Source organism: Lactuca saligna, chromosome 1, assembly GCF_052625555.1.
Source record: "Lactuca saligna cultivar CGN05327 chromosome 1, ASM5262555v1, whole genome shotgun sequence".
Lineage (NCBI taxonomy): Eukaryota > Viridiplantae > Streptophyta > Magnoliopsida > Asterales > Asteraceae > Lactuca > Lactuca saligna.
This window is the reverse complement of record NC_136417.1, coordinates 54185475-54208444: the sequence shown is the minus strand read 5'-3', so window position 1 is coordinate 54208444 and position 22970 is coordinate 54185475. Positions and strand designations below refer to the sequence as shown.

The window sequence follows — 22970 nt, the reverse complement described above, 5'->3', positions numbered from 1 at the left end:
TGACTTTGCTCGATTCGGGGCAAGCACAAATTTCGAAGACTGCTTCGGTCCTCTCGAACCATTGCATTAGAGTGACGATGCCCCCGCTTCCATTGAAAGAATCGGGTTTGCCATTCATGAAATATTTGTAAGAACATTCCCTCACATGCCCTGCACTGTCCCCGTGATTAGAGTGCGTAGCACCAGATCCAAAACCACCGACACCGTTTGTACCTATTTGCGACATTGTAGCCGCTACTGCCACTGTTACGGCAGCTTGAAACATGGCAGGGTTGAATTGAGGAGGTGGTGGTGGAGATGGTGGCAGAGAGGGTGGATCATTGCAATTAGGTATGGGATTTTTCCGTGGCATAATTCTGACAAATTAACAAAAACCTTGGTAAGTTTTTAATAGTAAGAGTGAGTCGGGTGTTATTTGTGCTACATTATTAGTGTTATGCCTCAACTTCATGGTAATTGCAAACAATTCCAAAATAAGGTCTATATGATTAGACTTATGAATTTAGTAATAGTGACTCAACCGAACACTTGTGTTCTACTTTGTACTTGATCCACTCCTAAAATTCACTCGACGTACGTTGGTCGCATGTAATTAAGTTTTGATAAACCGTTGAACCTAATGAATCTGCCCTAAGTCCACAACTAAACAAGGAACATATCCTAAGGCGGACTCACCATTACAAAGTCGATCGCCCCTTAATTACACATAACCTAGAGGTACAACTTAAGAGTTTTAGAGTTATCATTTACAATTATTTGTATTGTCAAGTTATGGGTTCTCATGCCAAATATCCAACAAGATAAAAATTCCAGTTAATTTCATTGATATAAATTTAGTACATATTGCTTAAGAAAATTTGACCTCATAGGAGGTCTACATTACATCAATGTTTAAGAAAATTTTGACAGCATAACGACCCCTCGAATAGTGTAATCACTTAGACGCGGGGTCGACCCTACTTGCAAGAAAGAGTAGCACTAACGCATACTCGAAAACCTATTTTATAACAAAATGTGAGTAGTGTGAACACTACTTGCGGCGGGTGACATCTGATGGTCCCCGCAAGGTGGCTATGAGTGCTCACATTGCCCTGATCACCTCCCTATCCTCGGCGGCCTGACGCTCCATTGCCGTCAATCGTCTTTCCATCTTGGCCTGACGCTCCCGGTATTCTCGAGCTTCACTACGAGCAAGAGCAAATTCCCGCTACAGGACCTCGGTGCGGTTCTTGGTGTGGTCGTGATCCTGATCCAAGCGCCGAAAATGGGCTGTTGTGACTTCCGCCGTAGCACCCACCTCCAAAATCTGATTGGTGGATGCCCAGATTCGCTGATCGTGTGTAACACCCCAAAAATACGAGCCAAAAATTTCATTTTTGAAAAAATATACTTAGCAAAACATTCGAATTAAAACGTTACCGGTCATAACATTTTATAAAGATATCGCATGTCTGGAAAAACATTTCATAAAACATAATAATGTCAGAGTACAAATCCTCAGGAAGATCTCATGATGCGGAATACGGAGCATGTATATGATGGGCCGCTACTGCGCCAGCTCTTTCCCCTTCGAAGAAGAGGTACCTGAAACTAAAACTGAAAACTGTAAGCACGAAGCTTAGTGAGTTCCCCCATCATACCGCATACCATACAATCGCATATCATACATATTGTCGGGCATTTCAGGGGTGCCCGACCTACCCGGTACGGCCATTCTGGGGTGCCGACCTACCCGTGTCAAACCATTTTGGGGTGCTGACTACCCATGTCAAGCCATTCTGGGGTGCTGACTACCCTTCGGTCCTGACGACCGAACCTCGGGGACTAGGGCTGTAAACGAACTGAACATTCGGCGAACCGTTCGTGAACTGTTCGGCGAGAAGTTCGTTTATGTTCGTTTATTTAATAAATGAACGAACATGAACAAAAATTATCGTTCGTTTAGTTAAATGAACGAACATGAACAATGGTCTCGTTCGTTCATTTATGTTCGTGAACGTTCGTTTATGATGTTCATTTACGTTCGTTTATGTTCGTTCGTTTAAGTTTATTTATATTCATCTATATTCAATTATTTTTTATTATATTGTTATATTATATGTTCGTTTATATTCATATATGTTCAATTGTGTTTTTTTTATCTTTGTTCGTTTATGTTCGTTTAGCATGTCCACGAACATAAATGAACGAACATGAACAAAGTAATTTGTTAAACGAACGAACATGAACAAGAAAATCTCGTTCGTTTATCCGTTCGTGTTCGTTTGTTGTTCGGCTAACTTAAACGAACGAACATGAACAAGACCTTGTTCGTGTTCGTTTGGTTCGTTTACAGCCCTATCGGGGACTATTTCACCCCTACTACTACTATCACATATATCATAACATAACATATTATCAGACATATCTGGGGTGCCTGAACTACCCTTCGGTCCTAACAACCGAACTCGAGGACTAGTCCCCTCCTACTACCCCTATCGCATATGACGTAACAAGCCAGCATGCAAACATATATCATCATATACTGTCAGACGTATCTGGGGTGTCTAACTACCCTTCGGTCCTAACAACCGAACTCTACTATTATCACATACAACATATCATGCTAACATATAACATATCAGGTAGTAGCAAGCCTAGATGATATCACAAAGAGAATCATCTATCATACATCTCCTACTAGTGGGCCGACATTGTGGCCTTAGACCCACCGCTACTGGAAGGTAACTCACCTCGTAGTAGCTGCTGATCTGTGTGGGAATGGTCTGTCTGCTGCTGCTGCTCCAGAAATCCTCCGGCTGCAATTCCCACCAAACACTTAGTCAAATACTGCTAACCGCCCTCAGGGTAACTTGTCCATTTACCCTTAACAAGTCATGAGTCAAGTCACAGTCAACTGCCAGCTGACCAGACTCGCCGAGTTGGCTTGCCAACTCGCAGAGTCCCTTTCTCTATACCCAAGTCCAATAGTCCTTCATCATACTCTCCGAGTTGTATGAACAACTCGCCGAGTTCACCTTCATCCGAAAAACACTCTAAGCCGTGACTCGTCGAGTTGTTCTTGAGACAAGAAGATTGCCATGAACTCGCTGAGTCATGGCATTGACTCGCCGAGTGACTTCATGAGTGAGTCTGGCTTCCAACCCACTGAGTCACACCTTATGACTCACTACTCCAACCCGCAAACACGAAAAGGGGAAAAACCTGGGGACTCGCGACCTGACTCACCGAGTTAGATGAACGACTCGCCGTGTCTGCCTCATGCAAAAACTATACTCGCGATTTTGCTTGAATCTAGCCCATGCCATTCATAAATCTGGGTTCCTAGGGCCTGGTTTACACGTAAAGTTTCCAACTTTACGTGTAAATAAACATCCATGAGAGTTTTAGGGCTCAAAATGCACCAAAAGGGTAGATCTAGGTCATTCATGCAATTTGCTCCCATAAAGGTTATAAATCTCAGCTTCTGGAGCTCAAACATGACTAGATCTAGCGGATAATCAACCCATTACGAATTCTACTTCATGCACAAGCTTAGAAAAGGTTCAAGAAAGACTTTCATGGAGCTACAAGGGACAACAAGCATAAAAACAGAGGGAAAATGAGTTATACCTCAAGGAAATCACTGGTATAACACCAATAAGCCTGGCCTCCTTCTTCTCTTCTTGATCTACTCTTCTTCCCTCTTCAAAACTTCAAGAAAACACACCAAAATGCTTCAATCTCACAAGGAACAAGCTTAAACGACGTATAGGGCTCTGAGGGTGAATGGGGGCGAGCTTGGGGAGGAAATGAGGGGTTTAAATAGGGTGCAAACCCTTGAAATTTAGGGGTTCATTAAACAGTGGGGTATGGACTCGCAGAGTCGCCAACTTAAACGTGCCCCGGACCCCGTCCCTACTCGGCGAGTCGGACCTACAACTCGCCGAGTCCAAGGCTAAAAATGATCAATACTTAGATAAATTTTACGTATCAGGAACCAGGTGCTACATCGTGTCGAGCTATACGGTGGATAATGATAGGGAGGGCCCTGTCGGCCGAGCCTCCCCTGTCGAGGTTGTAGAAACCTATGTTGTTGCCGTACGGGTGGGTTTGGCCTTGTTCCTGGCTCCACAATCCTAAGTTCAATCCCCATGGGGGAGTCGGTCCTGGATAGTCATGCGCATGAGCATGTGCAGGGAGAGGGTCATGCACTTTGAGGCCTTCCTCTTCGTCTTCCTCCATTTCTTCTTCTTCTTCTTCTTCCTCTTCTTCATCTTCTTCCTCGGGGTCCTCTTTTGGGTCTTTTTCAAGTTCTTCTTTAGGATCCTCCTCGAGCATCTCCTCGGGTTCTACCTCGAGCCAACCAACGTTTCCCTCATTAGGGAAGTACGAGTCTCCAGATAGATGGAATCCGGCCATGTCATCCGTACGAGAATAGGGGTGTAAGAGGCTCGTTATTAAAATAAACATATATGTTTGTACTCTTAGTATCATAAAATACTTCTCTAGTATTTTAAATATTTGTTCGTTTGTAATTATGGTTCTCGTATGATTGTTGGTATATTAATAGACTTGTTGCCCACTACAACTATTCCCCACCATATGCTAGTCACTTCTCGGACGAATATAGTTGATCAGGCTATATCCTTCGTAGACTTGATTACATACCTCGAGGCATAATGTTAGTGTCTAACTTGTCCAATTTATTTTACTTTTCGTAGCTTATCTTGGATGTGCCACAATACTGGCATGCATGCATGTACTTATGCTTTTTATCAATAAACTATTTCATTTCTAAAAGCATAGTTATTTGAAAAATGTTCAATCAGAGACTTTTAGTCCCAATGTATTTATAGTTTGTATATCTTATGTGGTTTGATATACTAAGTTCACTATAAACAATGCTCTGATACCATTTTGTCACACCCCCAAACCAAGGATGACGGAAACATCCGGGGGTGGAGGACTTCATGTATAGGATCCCAACAACGAGTATAATAGTGCTCAAAGTACAAACAACCAACATAAATATAATTGAAAATTTTACATCATAGTATAAGTTTACATGTTTCTAAATCAATTACATTATGTTGACAAAAATACAATGTTTGACGTCTTAACGTTCCATCCTTAAAAGCCACTATTTACCTGTTTTACCGATTCCCTAAGAATACAAGTAGTTTTGAAAAAGTGTCAACAATTAAGTTGGTGAGTTCATAAGCTTTTATAATGAAATGTTGAAATCCTTTCTTGTAAAAGTAGTGTTTGTTCCAGAAAATCCAATATTTTCCCTTTTAAAATGTATTGTAGTCTAAAATGCCAAGACTAATAGTGTACTAGTATTTTTCCATATAAAATGTTGAATCATGCATGTTTAAATCGACATAAACTTGTTAGTTTAAATGGAAATCCCATAAATCTTATGTTTGTTAATACCCCATGTGAGTTATTGTAACCATACTATGACTTAGTTGGCCTTATATACGACGTTCTTCAGGCGTCGGAATGTTAATGACATTTGTCACCTCAGATGTGCCGGTCTAGCTGTTGCATGTAGCTAAGGTGTGGGTTTATCAAACCCAATATAGATATATACACAACTATCACGTACTCCCTACAAGAGATTCTGGTTATAATTAAAGGAATTTTGTTGCGCTACTTGGAAGTAACGTGAAGCGAATGTCTCACAAATTTATTCATTAACAGATTTACGTAATGTGATAATGAAAACCCCTTTTTGTAGAAGTGTATTCTTTTGTAATGTATATGTAACATAAACTATACCTATTACAGTTTATCCAAATGTTTGTAGTGTGTAGTATTCACTTTCTATGTGAGTAGAATGTATATAGCAAAACGATTCTATGTTTACCATGCTTCATAATACATTAGATTCTAATAATAAGGAATTATTACAATTTAGTGAACATTTTTCTATAATATAAATGTATCCAAATAGAAAACTCATGCAAAATACGAAGACATCAAAGTTTTACACCTTGCTCGACCTGTTACAAAGTGTTAATAAAGTTGTAATCTGTGATCTTGTTTCTACCATTTCTGCACTGATTTAGAAAAATCACAGAAATTCATACTAAATTGAAAACTAGATCCGTAGACACTGAGGGTTTATAAAATGTGTCTAGTTTGTTCACAAATTTTATTATGATTTTTGGGAGTTCGTAACTGGTGTGAAAATGTCCATAATCGCAAACAGGTCTGAATTCGTAGCTACAGTGATAGGCAGTTTTGTAAAAATCACCATAAATTGCAGAAAAATCGTATGGGATGTGCAAGTAGTCATTTTAAATTTATAAACGTGAACTATTTTCACCTAATATATTTTTGAGAAATAAAAATTTTAAGATGTTCAAAACAGTTTAAGAATGAATATCAAGTTTTTTTTTTTTTTTTTTTTTTTTTTTTTGTTGAAAGCTGTTGTTTGAGTTTAGCTATGATGTTGGTGTTTTAACTTGTATCCCCCCTAAAACTTGATGAAAACATGAAAATGTGGGGGGTATGAACTCACCTTGTGTGATTTCAGTAGATGGATAATGAAGAAAAGAAGTGTTCAACTCAAGAACACTTAGAAGATTACTTGAAGATTCGAAGATCTAACACAAATATGATGATGTTGGTGTAGGATATCCGTGATTTAAGTAGAAAGAAAGAGAAATAATCATGTAAGGAGTGATATTACTTACTAGGAGTAGATGAAGAACTTGTGATTAGCCTTGAATTTTCGAGATTAGAGAGGGATAGTGAGAGAGAATGAATTTTTGCTTCTTGGTGGAGAATGAGTGTAATGGGAGGAGAGATAAGAATTTTTTAGCCTTTGATAAAGAGTGTGGCTGGAAAAATGGTGGGAAAAGGACGATGAAATGACCATGTATGGTGGAATAGTGACTGGGGATGGACATGGAATGAGTATGGGAGGTAACTTGTGTTCTTGTACGAAGGATAAGTCAACACTCCACCTAAATAACTTACCCACTATATTTTAATCTTAGGAAATGATTACCCTCAAAATGTGATTAGATTATGGAAATACGGGGTCTTATATGTCAAAATATAAGTTTGGGTGAAAATCCCGTGTTAAAATCACGAAAAACAGGCTTAAAACGCGAAAATGGTCGAAAACCGGGAACTGATGCGAAATCTGCGAAATTCGGATCCGGAGCCGAGGGTTCATTCCTTGGGGTTGAGAGCCTAAGGTGAAGTTAGGTCCATGCAAGTTTCGGTTCAGGCGAGCAGGCGAGGTTCGGTTCCTTAGCAGGTTTGGTTCTTTAGCAGGTTCGGTTCCTTATCAGGTTCGGTTTCGGCAGGAGGGTTTCGCTTCTTACGGATGTTACATAGGACCTTCGGGTTCGGTTCGGTCCCGAAGCTTCTTTCGGTTCTTCCTGCTTCAGCTTTGGTTGCTTGGGGAGGTTCGGTCCTCAAGCTTCTTTCAGTTCTTCCTGCTTCGGCTTCGGTTCCTTGGGGTCTCGCCTCTTAGGGTTTCGGCCCTAAGAAGGTTCGATCCTAAGTGGCTGATTTTCGCGTTAACTCTCCGTTTTGTGCAGTTTTCGGCTAAGTTAAGGGTTGGGATGCCCCTAAATCTTTATAAAAAGTTGAGGGAGGTTATGAGAGAGACTTGGGAGGGAGAAAGATTGAGAGAGACTTTGTTTGTGATGTCCTGGCATGGTTCACCAAGAGAGGTGGAAGTCTCATTCGCTGCTAAAGGTGTATGAACGGGTTTGGAGTCTAAAAGATCTGCTCGTTTAAGAATCTCTGTTGCATATTTGGATTGAGAGAGGAACATTTCATCGAATGATCGAGTAACTTGAAGGCCTAGAAAGTAATTTAGATCTCCTAAATCCTTGATGGAAAATTCATAATGTAAACGAGAGATGAAAGAACGTAGCACAGAGTCACAATTCCAAGTGAGGATGAGATCATCAATGTAAACAAGTAGATACATGAGGCAATCATCTTGTAAGAAGACAAATAAGGAGGGATCAGAACGACTACACCGAAACCCATTTTGTAGGAGAAAATTGCTAAGACGTTGGAACCAAGCACGGGGAGCCTGTTTGAGCCCATAAAGAGCTTTATTTAACCGAGATAAATGATTAGGAAAGCGAGAATCCACAAATCCCGGTGGTTGTTCCATGTATACAAGCTCACTTAACTGGCCATGGAGAAAGGCATTATTAACATCAAGTTGACACAACTTCCAACCATGAATGACAGCTATAGAAAGAGCTATGCGAACAGTAGCGGCTTTGACCACATGACTAAACGTGTGAGAATAATCAATCCCGTATGTTTGACTGAACCCTTGAGCAATGAGACGTGCTTTGTGCTAGTTAATTGATCCATCAGATAAATACTTTGTACGATACAACCATTTGGAACCAACGACATTGTGAACGGAAGGGCGAGGGACGAGTGTCCAAGTGTTATTATTATGAAGAGCATTAATCTCTTGTTGCATTACCTGCATCCAATGAACGGATTTAGCAGCCGTCTTGAAACCTTTAGGATCAGAGGCCGCAAACAACACCATATATAGAGGGGTGATATTAGTAAAATCCAAATCAACCCTATGTTTGCGCTTGAAGATACCGATTTTTGCATGTGTAGTCATTCAGTGAGATGGAGAAAGGGTGGAACACAAGCAGCCATGGAAATTGGGGAAGATGGCTCATCAGAAGGTGATAAAGTGCTTTGTGAGGTCGGTGAAGTGGGTTCACTAGTCGGCAGAGGTGTTGGCGAAGTTGGTTCATTAGGTGGAGGCATAGCATCATCACAATAGCCGCGTCCAAAGGAAGGTGAAGGGGGTGCTGATTTCGAGACAACTGGGGGAGCTATTATGGGTGAAATAAATGGGAAATCAGTCATGAAGGATCCCAAAGGTAAGTTGTTGAAATCAGTTGTGGAGTTTTTGCCGGAAAAAGGATACGTGGACTCGTCAAAACGAGCATGGCGGGTAATATATATACGAGACGTAGTCGGATCTAGACACCGATAACCTTTATATTGTGATGAGTATCCCATAAAGACACACAGTAGGCTACAAGGAGTGAGTTTGTCGGAGGGATAGTCCCGAAGATATGGAAATACACGACATGCAAAGGTACAAAAATTCCCATACGTAGGTTGTCTAGAAAAAAGAACTTCAAAACGAGATTTGCCATCTAATACCGGAGTGGGAAGCAGGTTAATAATATAAATAGCCGAGCTAAAAGCATCTTCCTAATAAGCTGGCGGAACATGACCATTAAAAAGCATAGCCAATCCTGTTTCAACAACATGTTGATGCTTCCGCTCAACCCGACCGTTTTGTTGAGGGGTGTATGGACATGATAAGCGATTGAGCATGCCATTCTCTTCAAGTAGTTGAAGAACATAATGATTGACAAACTCGATGCCCCTGTCACTTTGAAAATTTTTGATTTTTCTGGAGAATTGTGTTTGTACAAATTTCATGAATTTTGAGAAGATAACATGGAATTCACATTTCGCTTTTAACGGATATAACCAACCAAAACGAGAATAATCATCCACAAACAAAACATAATCTCGATAGCCATCAACAAACAAAACTGGGGATGGCCCCCATAAATCACAATGAACCAAGTCAAGTGGGTATAAAGCCCGTTTTTCATTAACTTCAAAAGATAATCATTGTGCCTTAGACATTTGACAAGGCGAACACAAAAGAGGTTTAGGTAGTAAAGAAGTGACAGATAACCTTCCCATTTTATTTAAAAGCATAATAGTATCAATAGCCACATGACCCAACCGTAAATGCCATAACTCAAATGAAGCCTTTAAGGATGAAGCAACAACAAGGGCTTGAGTACAGTAATGAAGCACATATAACCCGCTTTCACATCCAAATGATTATCAGCGGTTAATTTACTAACATAAAGTAAGTTTTTGGTAAGGCGTGGGACAACCAACACATCATTTAAACGAAATTGATTGTGAACCATAGTATGACCAATATGGGAAAGAGGAAATCAATTACCGTTCCCAAAAGTGACATTGGCAGGAGACGATTGTGTAGTATCCGGAGTGACCGTATCCGAGGATGATGTCATATGGTCAGTAGCCCTGGAATCAACATACCAATCCGGGTATGAAGGAGCAATAGTGCATTGAGCATGAAAAGCATTTGCAATATCGATACCGGGTGGTAGTAGTTTTAGCAGCAAAACTTGAAAGTTGAGGGAAAACATTGGCATAGTGACCATCAGTACGACATAGTTGACAGTGGAGAGGTCGCCTACCACGTCCCCGACCACCATTGGAACCTCCACGTGAAGGCCGGAAGCTGGTGTGAGATTTATGTAAGGGGGTAGTGGAGGGGCGAACCGCAGAGAAAGCAACAGCGGAATGGGTGGAACCATGCAGTGATTTCAAGAACAACTCATGACTCTCGGCTTGAGCCAAGAGGTCACGAAAGTAAGGCGCTGGCCGATTGGTTCTCATGACAGTTGAAAAAGTTTCAAATGAGGGCCCTAACCCGCACAGGAACCAATGTAACTTGTCCGAGTTATCAACGAGATGTCCTATGGCCGCCAATTGATCACACAAACCCTTAAATTTACGGGCAAATTTAGTAACAGTAGACACACTTTTCACTGATTGACGAAGTTGGTCATGCAAGTTTTGGATCCTTTCAACAGAAGAGTTGCTGTAGGCGGTCTCAAGCGCCAGCCAGATGAGGCAAGCAGACAGAAGGCCAATAATCTCATCAACTGCCTCCTCAAAAAGGGAGGCATGAAGGATAATGACGGCTCGTTGATCATCTATTTTCCAAGTAGTATAGAGAGGATTAGGGTTGGACTTGCCATCAGTTAGAACTTCAGGAGAAGGAGCGACTACAGAACCGTCAATGTGAGGAAGAAAGTTCTGATAAGCAAGCAGGGATATCATCTGATTTTTCCACAAAAGGTAGTTTGAAGGAGATAACTTGATGGTGATCATATGAAGGAGTGTATTCATTGGGAGGGTATGATCTATGGAGGTTGAAGACATAGTCACCGGAAAAGAAAAGAGATGAAGACATTGTTCACCGGAAAAGAAAAGAGAAGAAGAAAGAGATTTAGGGGAAAGAGGAAGTAAAAAAGGTGGAAAAAGAAAGGTCCCAGGGACTGTCTGATACCATGTGTTAATAGGTAATTGAAAAACCCACTAACCCAATATGTGGGCAACAGAGCAATATATATATATATATATATATATATATATATATATATATATATATATATATATATATATATATATATATATATATATATATAGAAGTAAGTTCAAATAAAAACAGTAAATAGTGTGAGAACGTAAAAACACTATGTTTATGTTATTATTCTGTAATTAATTTTGTATATGTGTATTGTTGAAGTAATTCCTAATATAAATATTAAATTTCGATTAGTCATATATTCATTACAATGTTATTACTCTATTATAAACTTATGTATGTGCATTTTTGTAGTAAATTCTAATTTTAATTTTAACCTTTGACTATTCATTTATTTTTTGCTGAATAATGACATAAAGTTGTCGATACAAAATTCATTGTAGAATAATAATATAAAAAAATGTTTTTACGTTCTCACACTATTTATTGTTTTTATTTGAACTGTCCTATATATATATATATATATATATATATATATATATATATATATATATATATATATATATATATATATATATATATATATATAAGAAATTGACAATTTGCTATACAAAGAAATAAAGAATTGCAACAAAGGACAAACAATAATAAATGAAAAATAACCAATTTATATTAACAATTTCCTTGTGTAAGTTACTTTAATATCATTGTACACGTTTGTAACATTGTAGATTAGGTTATTTTTAACCATAAGTACAAATTTATGATATAAATGTAGGAAAAGAACAAACAGGCATATGCTAAAACAACCCCATCATTTTATATCCATACAAATCTCATGTTTCTGATCCTACTGTATAACACCACCATCTAATTTCTATATCCAAAGTATAAAATACATGATATACAGTTCACTAATAATTCCAAAAAAATACATTTTATACCAAAGTTTAATCAATCAATATCAGCATGCACATAATCCACAAAAACAAAATTCTTCTGTAGTTCATGACAATAATAAGCCAACCCCGCACTCAAAACCGCAAATCCCGCAAAAACAACACGCATTTGTATCTCAGAAGGTACACCAGCAGCAGCACAAAGTACAACACACCCTCCAATTAAAACCTTCTTCAATGTCTCAAATCTTTCATGAGCCTTTTTACACGAAGAACATTTCAATGTATGTTGCTCAAATCTATCCAACATCTGCCACAAACAACATAAAGATCACAAAAACATACAAAAAGATTTCAAGGAATATGAAAAGCTTACCTGGCGTTTGGATAGATACGTGGAGGGTAGTGATTGGATGTTGGGTTGACCAAACCATTCGGGTTGACTTTTTCCATGCCTTCTGAGCCAGTTTCTGAATGCTAATACAAATCGATCAGCTTGTGTTGGGGTAAATGTGAGTTTTGTGTAGTTTTTGTTGACATCTTCCATTGATTGTGATAAGAAGACTTTTTCTTGACCTTGGAGAACAATCATATCACCATCATATACTTTGTTTGATGTCCAATGTTCATGCCACCTTGGAACAACCTACAATTTTCATCATTTTAGATACACGAATGGGACCCACAAGGGTAAAATAGTCATTTAGTTTAATTCACACACTTTACCTGCCACCATGCGGGCCCGGGCATTGTAAACTGAAAGAAATTTCTAGCACTGCAAACAATGGAACGAGTTTTTCCAGGTGACATTGGTACATTGAAGGAACAAATCCAAATTACCCACTTTTGATCACCCACAATAGGGAGTTTTGTGTCAATTTCTATCCTGAAAACAATAATAAATTTCTTTAAGTAATCTCTTTTCTAGTTGTGAAATACCTGTATTACCCTTTAGTTGTGTAAAGTGTAAAGTGTAAACTTACTTGTTTATGTAATAGCAAGGCGCGATAAACTTAGCACTGATTTTTGGGTTTCCTTCGTTTTCTCCAGAAAAACCCCAATGACCAGTGGAATCCATTTTAAATGGTAGTGGTTTAGCTCTATCCCTCCTCCCTGTAACCTGTAGAATCATTCAAGAAATTAAGAATTCGGGCAGCAGATATGAAGAATCCGGGCAGCGGGCAGGCAGGGGGGACTGTGTTATCACCTTATGATGAGCAAAATCAATGTGTGAGGGATCAGAAACATTCTCCATGAGAGTATCGTATCCATAGAACAGATCACGTTGAATTGTGACTGTTGAAAATTCAGGGTTTTCGAAGTCATCAGGCAACCTAATCGACATTAAAAATTGGGGATAATGATTGATCAATTAAATATAGGTGATGAATATTATAATAGTGAAAAGAATTTGGTGATTACAAGGGAGGTTGAGTGGCAAGAGCTCGTTCTAAACCGTTTTCATCAGGCCATACAAAGAGTAAACCTTGAGACACCATTGTTGGAAACCTGGTAGCACATGCTCTTGGTGATTGAACGGCTCGAGCTTCGGGTCCTTCTGATGATGCCTGAGGGATCCGAGAACAGGATCCGGATCCTTCGAAGGACCATCCGTGGTAAGAACACTGTAGGTGTCCGTTTTCATCAATCCTTCCTTCCTGAAAGAATCGAATTTTGTAAGATCGATAAAACCCTAGATGAAAAGGGTAAAATTGGAGGGTTAACATACCGATAAAGGAGCAAGGCGATGAGGGCATTTGTCGTCAAAAGCAACCCAGTGGTTGTTAGTTTTGTCGAACCAGATAACGAGGTCGCGATTGAGGAGAGTGAAAGGGGTTGCGAGGTTTGGATCGAGGTCTTCGATTAGGGATATAGGGTACCAGTGATCTCTCCATGAGAATTTCGACGAAGAACTGGTTTCGGATTCTTCGAATTCTGGATCAATGAAAGTTTCGGTGGTGGAAGGGGAAGGTGGGGCAGCTACTCGGAGTGGAGGGAGGAGGTTTTTCCGGCGAGATGAGGGTGGTGATGATGAGTGGGAACTGAGAATTATGGGTTTTGCGTGGTGAAGAGGACGTGATGGAAGTAAGCGAGTGTTGGTGGTGGTTGTTGGTGGCGTTGGGAATAATAAAGAAGCCATTTTTATCGATTTTGAAAGAAAATTCTTGTGGTTTCTTGATTCTAGTGGTGCAGAGTGTGTGTTTTGTAGGTTAACAAGGAAGACTTTACGTGTAGGTTTGAAATGTCGATCATGGCAAAGAGACAAATTGAGCAACAAAGCAAAAATTTCAACTAACACCGATGTATCAAGGATCCCATAAGGTTTTTCCCCTCCAAAAACCGTTAAACTACAAATTATTAGATTAAATAAATTCAGTGCAATATAAAAGGGGAAAATCTTTACCGAATAAATTATTACTTTTATACGTATTTTTATCATTTTTGTATATTTCCTTGTTCAAAAAACATTATTACATTTACATTTTCACATATAGTTTACTTACTTAAACTATGTTATGTACAAATTTTGTCGCTTTTAGCTTCTCAAACAACCATCAATTTTTTCGTCAACATAATTCCAAAAAAAAAAAAAAAAACATCATTTTACATAGTTAATTTAAAAAAAAACATTACAAAAGTACATCTTCCCCCTTATCCTCTCAAATTAAAACACTCCCACACCCCTTACTACCGTTGACATTCATATCTTTCTATGCTTCTCTCATTTCCTGCTACTTCGCGAATACTACCTTTACCCCCTACATCCATCCTCTGCCCCTTTCCTTTTGAATCGTAAGCCACTAGTAACCACATGCATCAAAGATGCAATTTTATTGATGAAATTTAAGTTTGAATTGGTTTTTTAGGTTTCAATGTGAGTTTGAGTCGATTTTGTTGTATGTTAAAGTCGATTTTAAATTGCTACATGTTTACATTTATATAACATGTGCAACGGGATTAGCTCATTGTTAGAAAATTCATTTTCATGTAAGAAAATTGTACTATTGCAAAATTGTTGTCCATTTTCACGGAGTAGACAACCATTTTTTGTACTCCTTTTAGTCAAAATGAATCAAACCATCATTTTGCTAGCTCATTTTGGTATACTTTTAATCCAAATACCTATTATACTTGATAGTTTCAGGATAATGAGTCTTATTTCGATTTTTTTCTTTTAATTTTTTTTGAAACTTTCTTTTTGAACGGCATGCTATTATTTCTAAACCACAATACAAGAAAAACAAAACCAAATCTAACCATATACAAATCAACAAAAAAAAGGTAAATATTTATCTATAATTGTTCTCATAAAAAGTACATTAACAAATTAACATAAATTTGGTACACCATTTGTCACTCACACATGTGATATTCATTCACACTATGGTGGCCGGAAAGAACAAGAATAACAATAATAGAAACAAACGGATTGATATTATTAATTTAACCATTTTAACAAAGTACATTGTTTTCTAAATACTTTAGTTACAAAACAACACTTTAGTTACTACAATACATGATATAAATAAAAATAAAGTAGCTAAAAAAGATTATTTCTTGGAATAAGTCTGATAATGAGAGTCCAACATCACGAATTCCAATATTGATATAAGGTCCTCTAAAAGTTGCTTGAGGAGGCAATGGTTTTGATGAATCAATAACAGGGGCCTTTGATGATGACCTAGTTCTGTATTCAACAATTAACATTAAATTTAATGTTTACTATTTCAAGAAAGACTAAATAAATTAATAAATGAACCAAAAATCAATGTATTTACGCCATGTAATGTAACGATTCAAAAATCCATACCAAAATTTTCATTTTTAATTCCATAAACAAACCACAAGTGTCAACCATTTATACAAAACATATCATATTAGAGTATCATGTCCAAAACATTATTATATTTTATTTTATCAGAGTAAACATCACAGATTAAATGACAATGGTGTGAGTTCCCCAACTTACCACATACCATACATAATCACATACTGCAAGCACTGGGCCTCGCCCGCTACATCGGGTCCTGATCGATCCCAGGCCCCGCCTGGCTTCGAGCCCCGCTCGGTATACATATTTGTTTTACTTTAGGCCCCGCCTGCTAGATGCATGCAAACATATAACCATAGCACATAACACATAAACTGAACATACCCTACTACATTACTGTCCTAAGGCCTCGCCTATCTTGGGCCTCGCCCTTGTCCTGCTACTAGTGAGCCATGGAACCCCGTCCAAGCTCCTGCTGTTAGTGAGATATGGGTCCCCGCCCACACTCACCTTCCTCTTATCTCGGGCCTCGCCCCCGTTCTACTACTAATGAGATATGGAACCCCATTCACACTCTGCTAATGGTGGGGTTCGGGACCTCGCCCACACCCACCTCCCTACCAGGAACATACAAGCATCACACATACAGCAAGTATAAATTATCATGCAAACATTCCTCGGGCACCCGTCCAACATCGAACATTAATCCGGAGTTACATACTAGCATACAGTGCATAGGGCTAACCCCCTGGTCTTCCTACTCACAAACTACATGGGTCGACATTGTCGCAGTAGACCCATTCACACAATGATGAGACTCACATCGCACTACTGAACCCGACTGATACTCTTCTGGCTGCTAACTGGAATTTCCTGAGCTGCTACCTCCGGCTCCCCGAGGTACCAATACCAAAATAACCATTAGTCTAACACAATGATCCTCCTTAGGGTAAAATGACCATTTTACCCTTTAGTCCCACTCAGTCCAAATCTAAAGCCCAAACCATATTGAAAAAGGCCCAACACTAGGTAAGCTTCCTAAGCCCACTAGGCCCAATCCCTTATTGGGCCTTGCCCTAAGCCCTAACACATATACTTGTCCCATATTAACTGACTCCCGATGGCCCACTAAGGCCCAAAGACCCAAAGTCTAAAGCACAACCCACACCGAGGCCCAATTACTTAAAACCCAAACTGGCAGAGTATGTGGGGCGTACTCCTAGGTACGCTAAGCGTACTAACTGATGGCTTGTATGCCGTGTGTAACTCCTTGTATGCCAACGTACAACCCTGTTAAACCACTTTTCCATTAAGCGCTTAATACTCCAATCTAAAGGCTACAAACTCAGATCCAAGTCCTCTTCCATGTCTTAATTCATAAAGTCACTAACTTGGTGACTTGCAATCCACCAAATAAGCCCAAACTCAAAATGTGACAACATACTTTCATTCAAAGGGCTAGATCTCATGCATGAGCACAAATAAGTCCAAAAGGTTGGAACTTTACTTCTTATGGGGTTCATATGACTCTAAGGGAGGCAACCCTGGACTTAGAAACGTGTTTGAGTCTCAAAGATCCATTCTTGGGACCAAAAAGAGTCCATAAACTTGTACTAAGAAAGATCTAAGAGATTAATCATCACGTTCAAAACTTTATACCTTAAAAAGGTCCGAAATGAAGCAAATATCTCTGATCTATATCTTCTCCTTTGGTCCAACTCTCTCCTTGCTCTTCACTTGTTTGAGAAAATGGCTTTACAACACTAGAATCCTTCTTCCAAGGCCTCCAAGCTCCAAAACACACACAAGGAAGGTTTAGGGTTTCGTGGTAGCTGTATGAAGATGAGATGAAGGCTGATACCCTGGGTGTTATGTTCTTTATATAGTGGCTCGACCCTAAAATTAGGGTTCCTGGACACTGGGCGTACGCCTTAAGCACCTGCAATCCTTTTACCCTTAAACGTTGGGCGTACCACAACCTTATGCTGGGCGTACTCGCACATTTACCACCTTGCATGCATGGTTCTTTTAGTCATTTATTTCCAATAGGGACATTTCTGTCAATAACTTCAAAGAGTCATAACCCCTTCGTTCCAAGTCCGTTCCCAACGAACTTTATATCCACGAAAAGGTGGCGAGATGCCCTACGCTTCTAGCCACACACCCCAGCCCAAACCTCTCGAACAAAAATCAAAGCCTAAAAATGACCAAAAGGCCCCTAGCCTTGGCTTCTGAAATCCATAAATGAATATTTTAGAACAAGGCGTTACATGTAAAAGGGAAAAGCTAAACCTGCACTTGCAAAAGATACCAAGCCTGTTGCTACCATTATGTTATGTGTTCTTGACATCAAGGTCTTTAAATGTAGACTAATTCAAAAGAATCTATACATCAACAAAAGGAAATTTGTTACATACAGTTAGGTATCAAAAATCATAAACAAATGTATGATCTTGATCATTTCATCAAGGCTGATTCTATGTTATGAATACGTAGTAAATAAAATTCTGTAGTAGGGAACCAAATTAGGAGGTATAAAAAGTTTAGGTAGGGATAATTCAACTTATGACCTAAGATTTATGGTATCTAATTCTCAAAAAGGGAATCAATCATTCGAATTAATCCAGAATTTGGACTAAGTGCAGAAAGGATTGCGCTAGATTGGCTGATTATAAAGAATTCAAAAGGAAAACAAAAGAAGTATTGTAGATGAGGTTGTTCTATAATCTATACCACCACCATGGAATCAAACCCTATAATAAATCATTGTAATGGAAAACCATAAGTGATATTCCCTAAAATACTCTGTTATCTATTAATGAAATGAAGCCACCAAAACCCTAATTTAACTCTCGATCATGCTTATGCGTATATAGATATCATAGAATCAAAGCGAAATAAAAGGATAATCAGATTCATGTTACCTGTAGATGAGAAAATGTGAAGCCAAAGTTGCTTAGAAAGCTATCAATCGCCAACTACAAAACTTTGGGCGACCTCTATTATGGGATTGAAGTTGCCTCGAGCTATCAAATGAGTTCATCTAACCGAAATGGGTCGAACAGCTCGAGCGAAGTTCGTATACCAGTTGACCCGAAATGGTTCCTGTTTTATTTTTCGATTAGCGGATTTATTCTCTTTTTATTGCCTTTATTTATGTTACCAAATTACAAATTTTGGTCATCATTTTTGTGAAAGATTTTGTTTAGGTTAATATTTTTTCTTTCTAATTTTCTTTTAATTAGACGTGAGGCTTATGTATTACATAAATTAATTAAAAAAAAACTAAATATCAAAATGTAAAAGTTAAATATTTTTTAAAATAAAATTTTGAAATAAGAAAGGAAGAAACATATTCATTGCAATTACTATCATATTTAATATTTTACACACACACACACACACACACACATATATATATATATATATATATATATATATATATATATATATATATAAGTATTATGTGACTTTTTAATTTTAAAATTTGAAAAAAACCTATAAATTAACATGTAAATATTATTTATTTCAATAATACAACAAAATGACAAGTATCAAAACTTATAAAAGATTGACATGTGACAAAATTAATCTTCATTTAGTAGAGTAGATTTTACTTTACTATCTCATGTTTTTTCAAACATCTATTTTTTAGGTTGTGTTTCTTTTTTATCAACAAATCTTCTTGTCTATTTTGTTTGCACCGCATAGATTATACACAAACTTTAATTGTTGTAGATTGTTTGTTTTTTAGAAAACTGAAGACCTAAAAAGTTGTGACTGTTATCTTTTTGATTTAGATGTAGACTATAGTCTTCTAACATCCTTATATATCTTCTAGCTTAAAAAAATACATATAGCTTTGTTAATTTTAAATTAAAACTTAGATTTATGGGAAAATGATTCTCGAGGGTTACTAACTATTGAGTTTGTTCACATTTGGCACCTTTTTTTTGTACCCAATATACCATCAAACTTATTGTTTATATTCACTATAACCATTTTGACCGGCTATTACCTATGATAGCCGGTCAAAATGGTTATGGTGAACACAAACAACAAGTCTAATGATATATTGGGTACAAAAAAAAGAGATAAAATGAGAACAAACTCAACGGTTAGTTATTTTCCATAATCATTTTCCCTAGATTTATTCCAACTTTATCTATGATAATTTTTTTTTGAAAAAAAGTTGCAATACTTCAAGAAAAAAAGGGTTCGACAACACAACAGTGGGTAGACATTTTATCTTACCAAAAGTATATCTCTTTAGTAAAGAGAATATCATAGATCAATCTTTAAAACACTTAAAGTCAGGAGTGTCTTCACATCAATTTTCATCACCATTTTTAAAAACATTATTGAAGGCGGTCATGAATATTGATGTGAAGATAAAAAACGGTTTAAAGATTTGAAAATGTTTTTGAAGATGACAATGAATATTAATGTGAAGACACTTCTGACCTTAAGTGTTTTAAAGATTAATCTCTGATATTCTATTTATAGGAGAAACATTCTTTTGTTTATTTTATTTGATCAAATCTTTCGAATACAACGTGTTAGTTGGGCATGCTAAGTATGGGCATCTGTTCATCATACTTAAGTGTGACCTAGTTTGATGTCACAACTGAAAAAAATTAGATTAAGATGTGAACACCTTTATAAGGTCATAAATGAGCCCAAAACTCCATCTTAACATTTTTAGGGCTAAAACACCCTTAATGGGCTGAACCCTTCTTATTGGGCCCTTGTGGGCCAATAAGCCCTCAACTTAGTTCTTTGGGCCATAAGACTTCCTTATTGGGCCGATAACTTCTTCAATCGGTCTTTTTGGGTTGATAACTTCTTCAATTGGTCTTTTGGGTTGAAAACTTCTTAATGAACTAAGAACTCTTTTGGGCCAAGCCCAAAACTTAAAAACAATCCTTTTTGGGCCGAGAACCCTCTTGGGCCGGTTGGGCCTTTACAAAGAAAAAAAAAGAAAAAGGAGACACCAATAAGAAGGAGGTTGAATTTTGTTGCCACCTCCATATTATACTACATGTAACAAAGCCATTATCTTTCATACATCCATGCACTAAATTTTTAACCTCCATGCAAAAACCACTCTATCTGTAACGTCCTAAAAATCCGTACCAAAAATTTTTCTTTAAATCATTATCAAAGCCATATTCATAAAAACATATCATAAGTCATAACATAAATTCAGAGTATTAATTCCAAAACATATTTCATTATCAGAGTAAAACATCCCAGGCTAACTAATCAATGGTGTGTGCCATGCGATCACCCCGAGCTCTTCCCTTCGCTACCGGAAGTACCTGAAACCAAAAATGAAAACCGTAAGCACGAAGCTTAGTGAGTTCCCCAACCTACCACATACCCTGCACAAACACATACAACATATACTGGGCCATGCCCGCTATTTCGGGCCTCACCCCCTACCTCGGGCCCCGCCCGCTACAACGACCCCGCCGCTCTAGGCCCCGCCTGGCTTTGAGCCCCGCTCGGATACAAATCTGTTTCTTTTAGGCCCCGCCCGCTAACCACATATAGTACAAAATAGCATATAACACATAACTGAACATACCCTACTACATTCTTGTCCTTAGGCCTCGCCTGTCTTGACCTCGCCCCTGTCCTGTCACTAGAGAGTAATGGAACCCCATCCAAGCTCCTACGGTAAGTGAGATACATGCCAACACCCACACTCACTCCATGCCTATCTCGGGCCTCGCCCATGATTTGCTACTAATGAGATATGGAACACCGTCCATACTCTGCTATTGGTGAGATATGGGACCTCGCCCACACTCACCTCCTACCAGGCACATACATGCGTCACACGGACAACAAGTATACTCTATCATGCAAACCATTCCTTGGGCACCTGCCCGGCATCGGAACTTGGTTCGGAATATCATACTAGCAAACAGTTCCTAGGGCTAACCCTCGGGTCTTCCTACTTATAACTACATAGGTCGGCATTGTGGCCGTAGACCCATTCACACAAAGGGAAACTTACCTGCACTGCTGAACTTGCTGATAACCCTCTTGCTACTGACCGACAATTCTCTGAACCGCTTCTCCACTAGCTCCACGAGCTACCAATATCAATACATATATCACTTAGTTCCAAACTGAACTCTAGAAGCCAAACTAAGTCAACTCTGGTCAAATTCAATCTTTCTGGCTGACTCTACTCGCCGAGTCAGTCCTTTGACTCATCGAGAACATATACTCAGAACTCTCATAATGCGACCCAACTCGCCGAGTCACCCGAAGACTCATCAAGTTCAACGATCTCTGAGTCCTATCCTTTCCCACTCACTGGGTCACCATTCAACTCACTGATCCGAGCCTTAACCAGAAGGGGTTAGTGCTTCGTGACCTGACTCACTGAGTCCAAGAACAGACTTGCCGAGTCCAAGACAATCTTTAATAGACTCGCCAAGTTGTTTTTCCAACTCGTCGAGTCCATGCCCACCTTCATCCAACTCGCCAAGTCCACCCATGTGACTCACCGAGTCGCTTCAGTTCTTACAGTGGATTTTCGAGCCATGCAGGGGTTCCCACTCATAGATCCACCCTTCCAAAGTCTATTCCTCACGTAAAGTTGCAAACTTTACATGAAACCAAAGAGATATGGGCTTAAAACACTCTAGGGCTAGGGTTTGTGACCAAGGGGCTTCACTAACAACTTATTGGCATAAACTTTATGGCTTTCTGGATCCTTAATAGCCTAGATCTGAGGTAGCAACCTCAGATCTACTCCAAACTCGAAATAAACCTCCTTCATACTCAAAATGCCCAAATCTCAACCATAAGATAGATCTAAATGCAATAAGGTCAGATTATTACCTCAAAGGATCTGAAAAGTCACACCAACTATGTATCCAAGGCTTCCTCTTGCAATACTATGAACCTCCTTCTCTTCCAAGCTTCAAATCACTTCACCAAGGCTATATCTTTCTCAAAATGGATATGGTGGCTAGGGTTCGGTATTCTAGGTTAGAGAGGTTGTATATGAACCCTAGAGAAGAGAATGAGACGTTTAAATAGGGCACCAAGTACCGAAATTAGGGTTTCCCAATCCATACGGGACTCGCTGAGTCCACTTTCCGACTCGTCGAGTCGGTCACTTACTCTTCGACTCGGAACCCGCTCGGACTCGTAGAGTTCC

The 22970-nt window shown here is 38.7% G+C and overlaps 1 protein-coding gene and 1 pseudogene across 1 annotated transcript; both read right to left on the bottom strand.

The window, feature by feature from the left end:
* Positions 1-11914: 11914 nt before the first annotated feature.
* ACD1 (Pheophorbide a oxygenase family protein with Rieske 2Fe-2S domain-containing protein) lies at positions 11915-14309 on the bottom strand. Its single transcript, XM_078984875.1, has 7 exons — positions 13745-14309; positions 13438-13673; positions 13223-13349; positions 12999-13135; positions 12742-12901; positions 12392-12661; positions 11915-12325 (listed from the first exon to the last, which is right to left on the bottom strand). Exons 1-7 carry the CDS (start codon positions 14153-14155, stop codon positions 12071-12073), a joined length of 1596 nt encoding a protein of 531 aa, XP_078841001.1. The 5' UTR covers positions 14156-14309; the 3' UTR covers positions 11915-12070.
* A 1257-nt stretch (positions 14310-15566) lies between these two features.
* LOC144998327 (uncharacterized) lies at positions 15567-18137 on the bottom strand (annotated as a pseudogene).
* Positions 18138-22970: the final 4833 nt, after the last annotated feature.

What these genes read in the sequence shown, in the direction of transcription:
- ACD1 (XM_078984875.1), bottom strand. Translation starts at nt 14,155, where the DNA reads ATGGCTTCTTTATTATTCCCAACGCCACCAACAACCACCACCAACACT. An exon ending in CTTGCCACTCAACCTCCCTT is followed by an intron (nt 13,350 to 13,437) that starts GTAATCACCAAA and finishes AATGTCGATTAG; the next exon opens with GTTGCCTGATGACTTCGAAA. An exon ending in CCTTGCTATTACATAAACAA is followed by an intron (nt 12,902 to 12,998) that starts GTAAGTTTACAC and finishes TATTGTTTTCAG; the next exon opens with GATAGAAATTGACACAAAAC.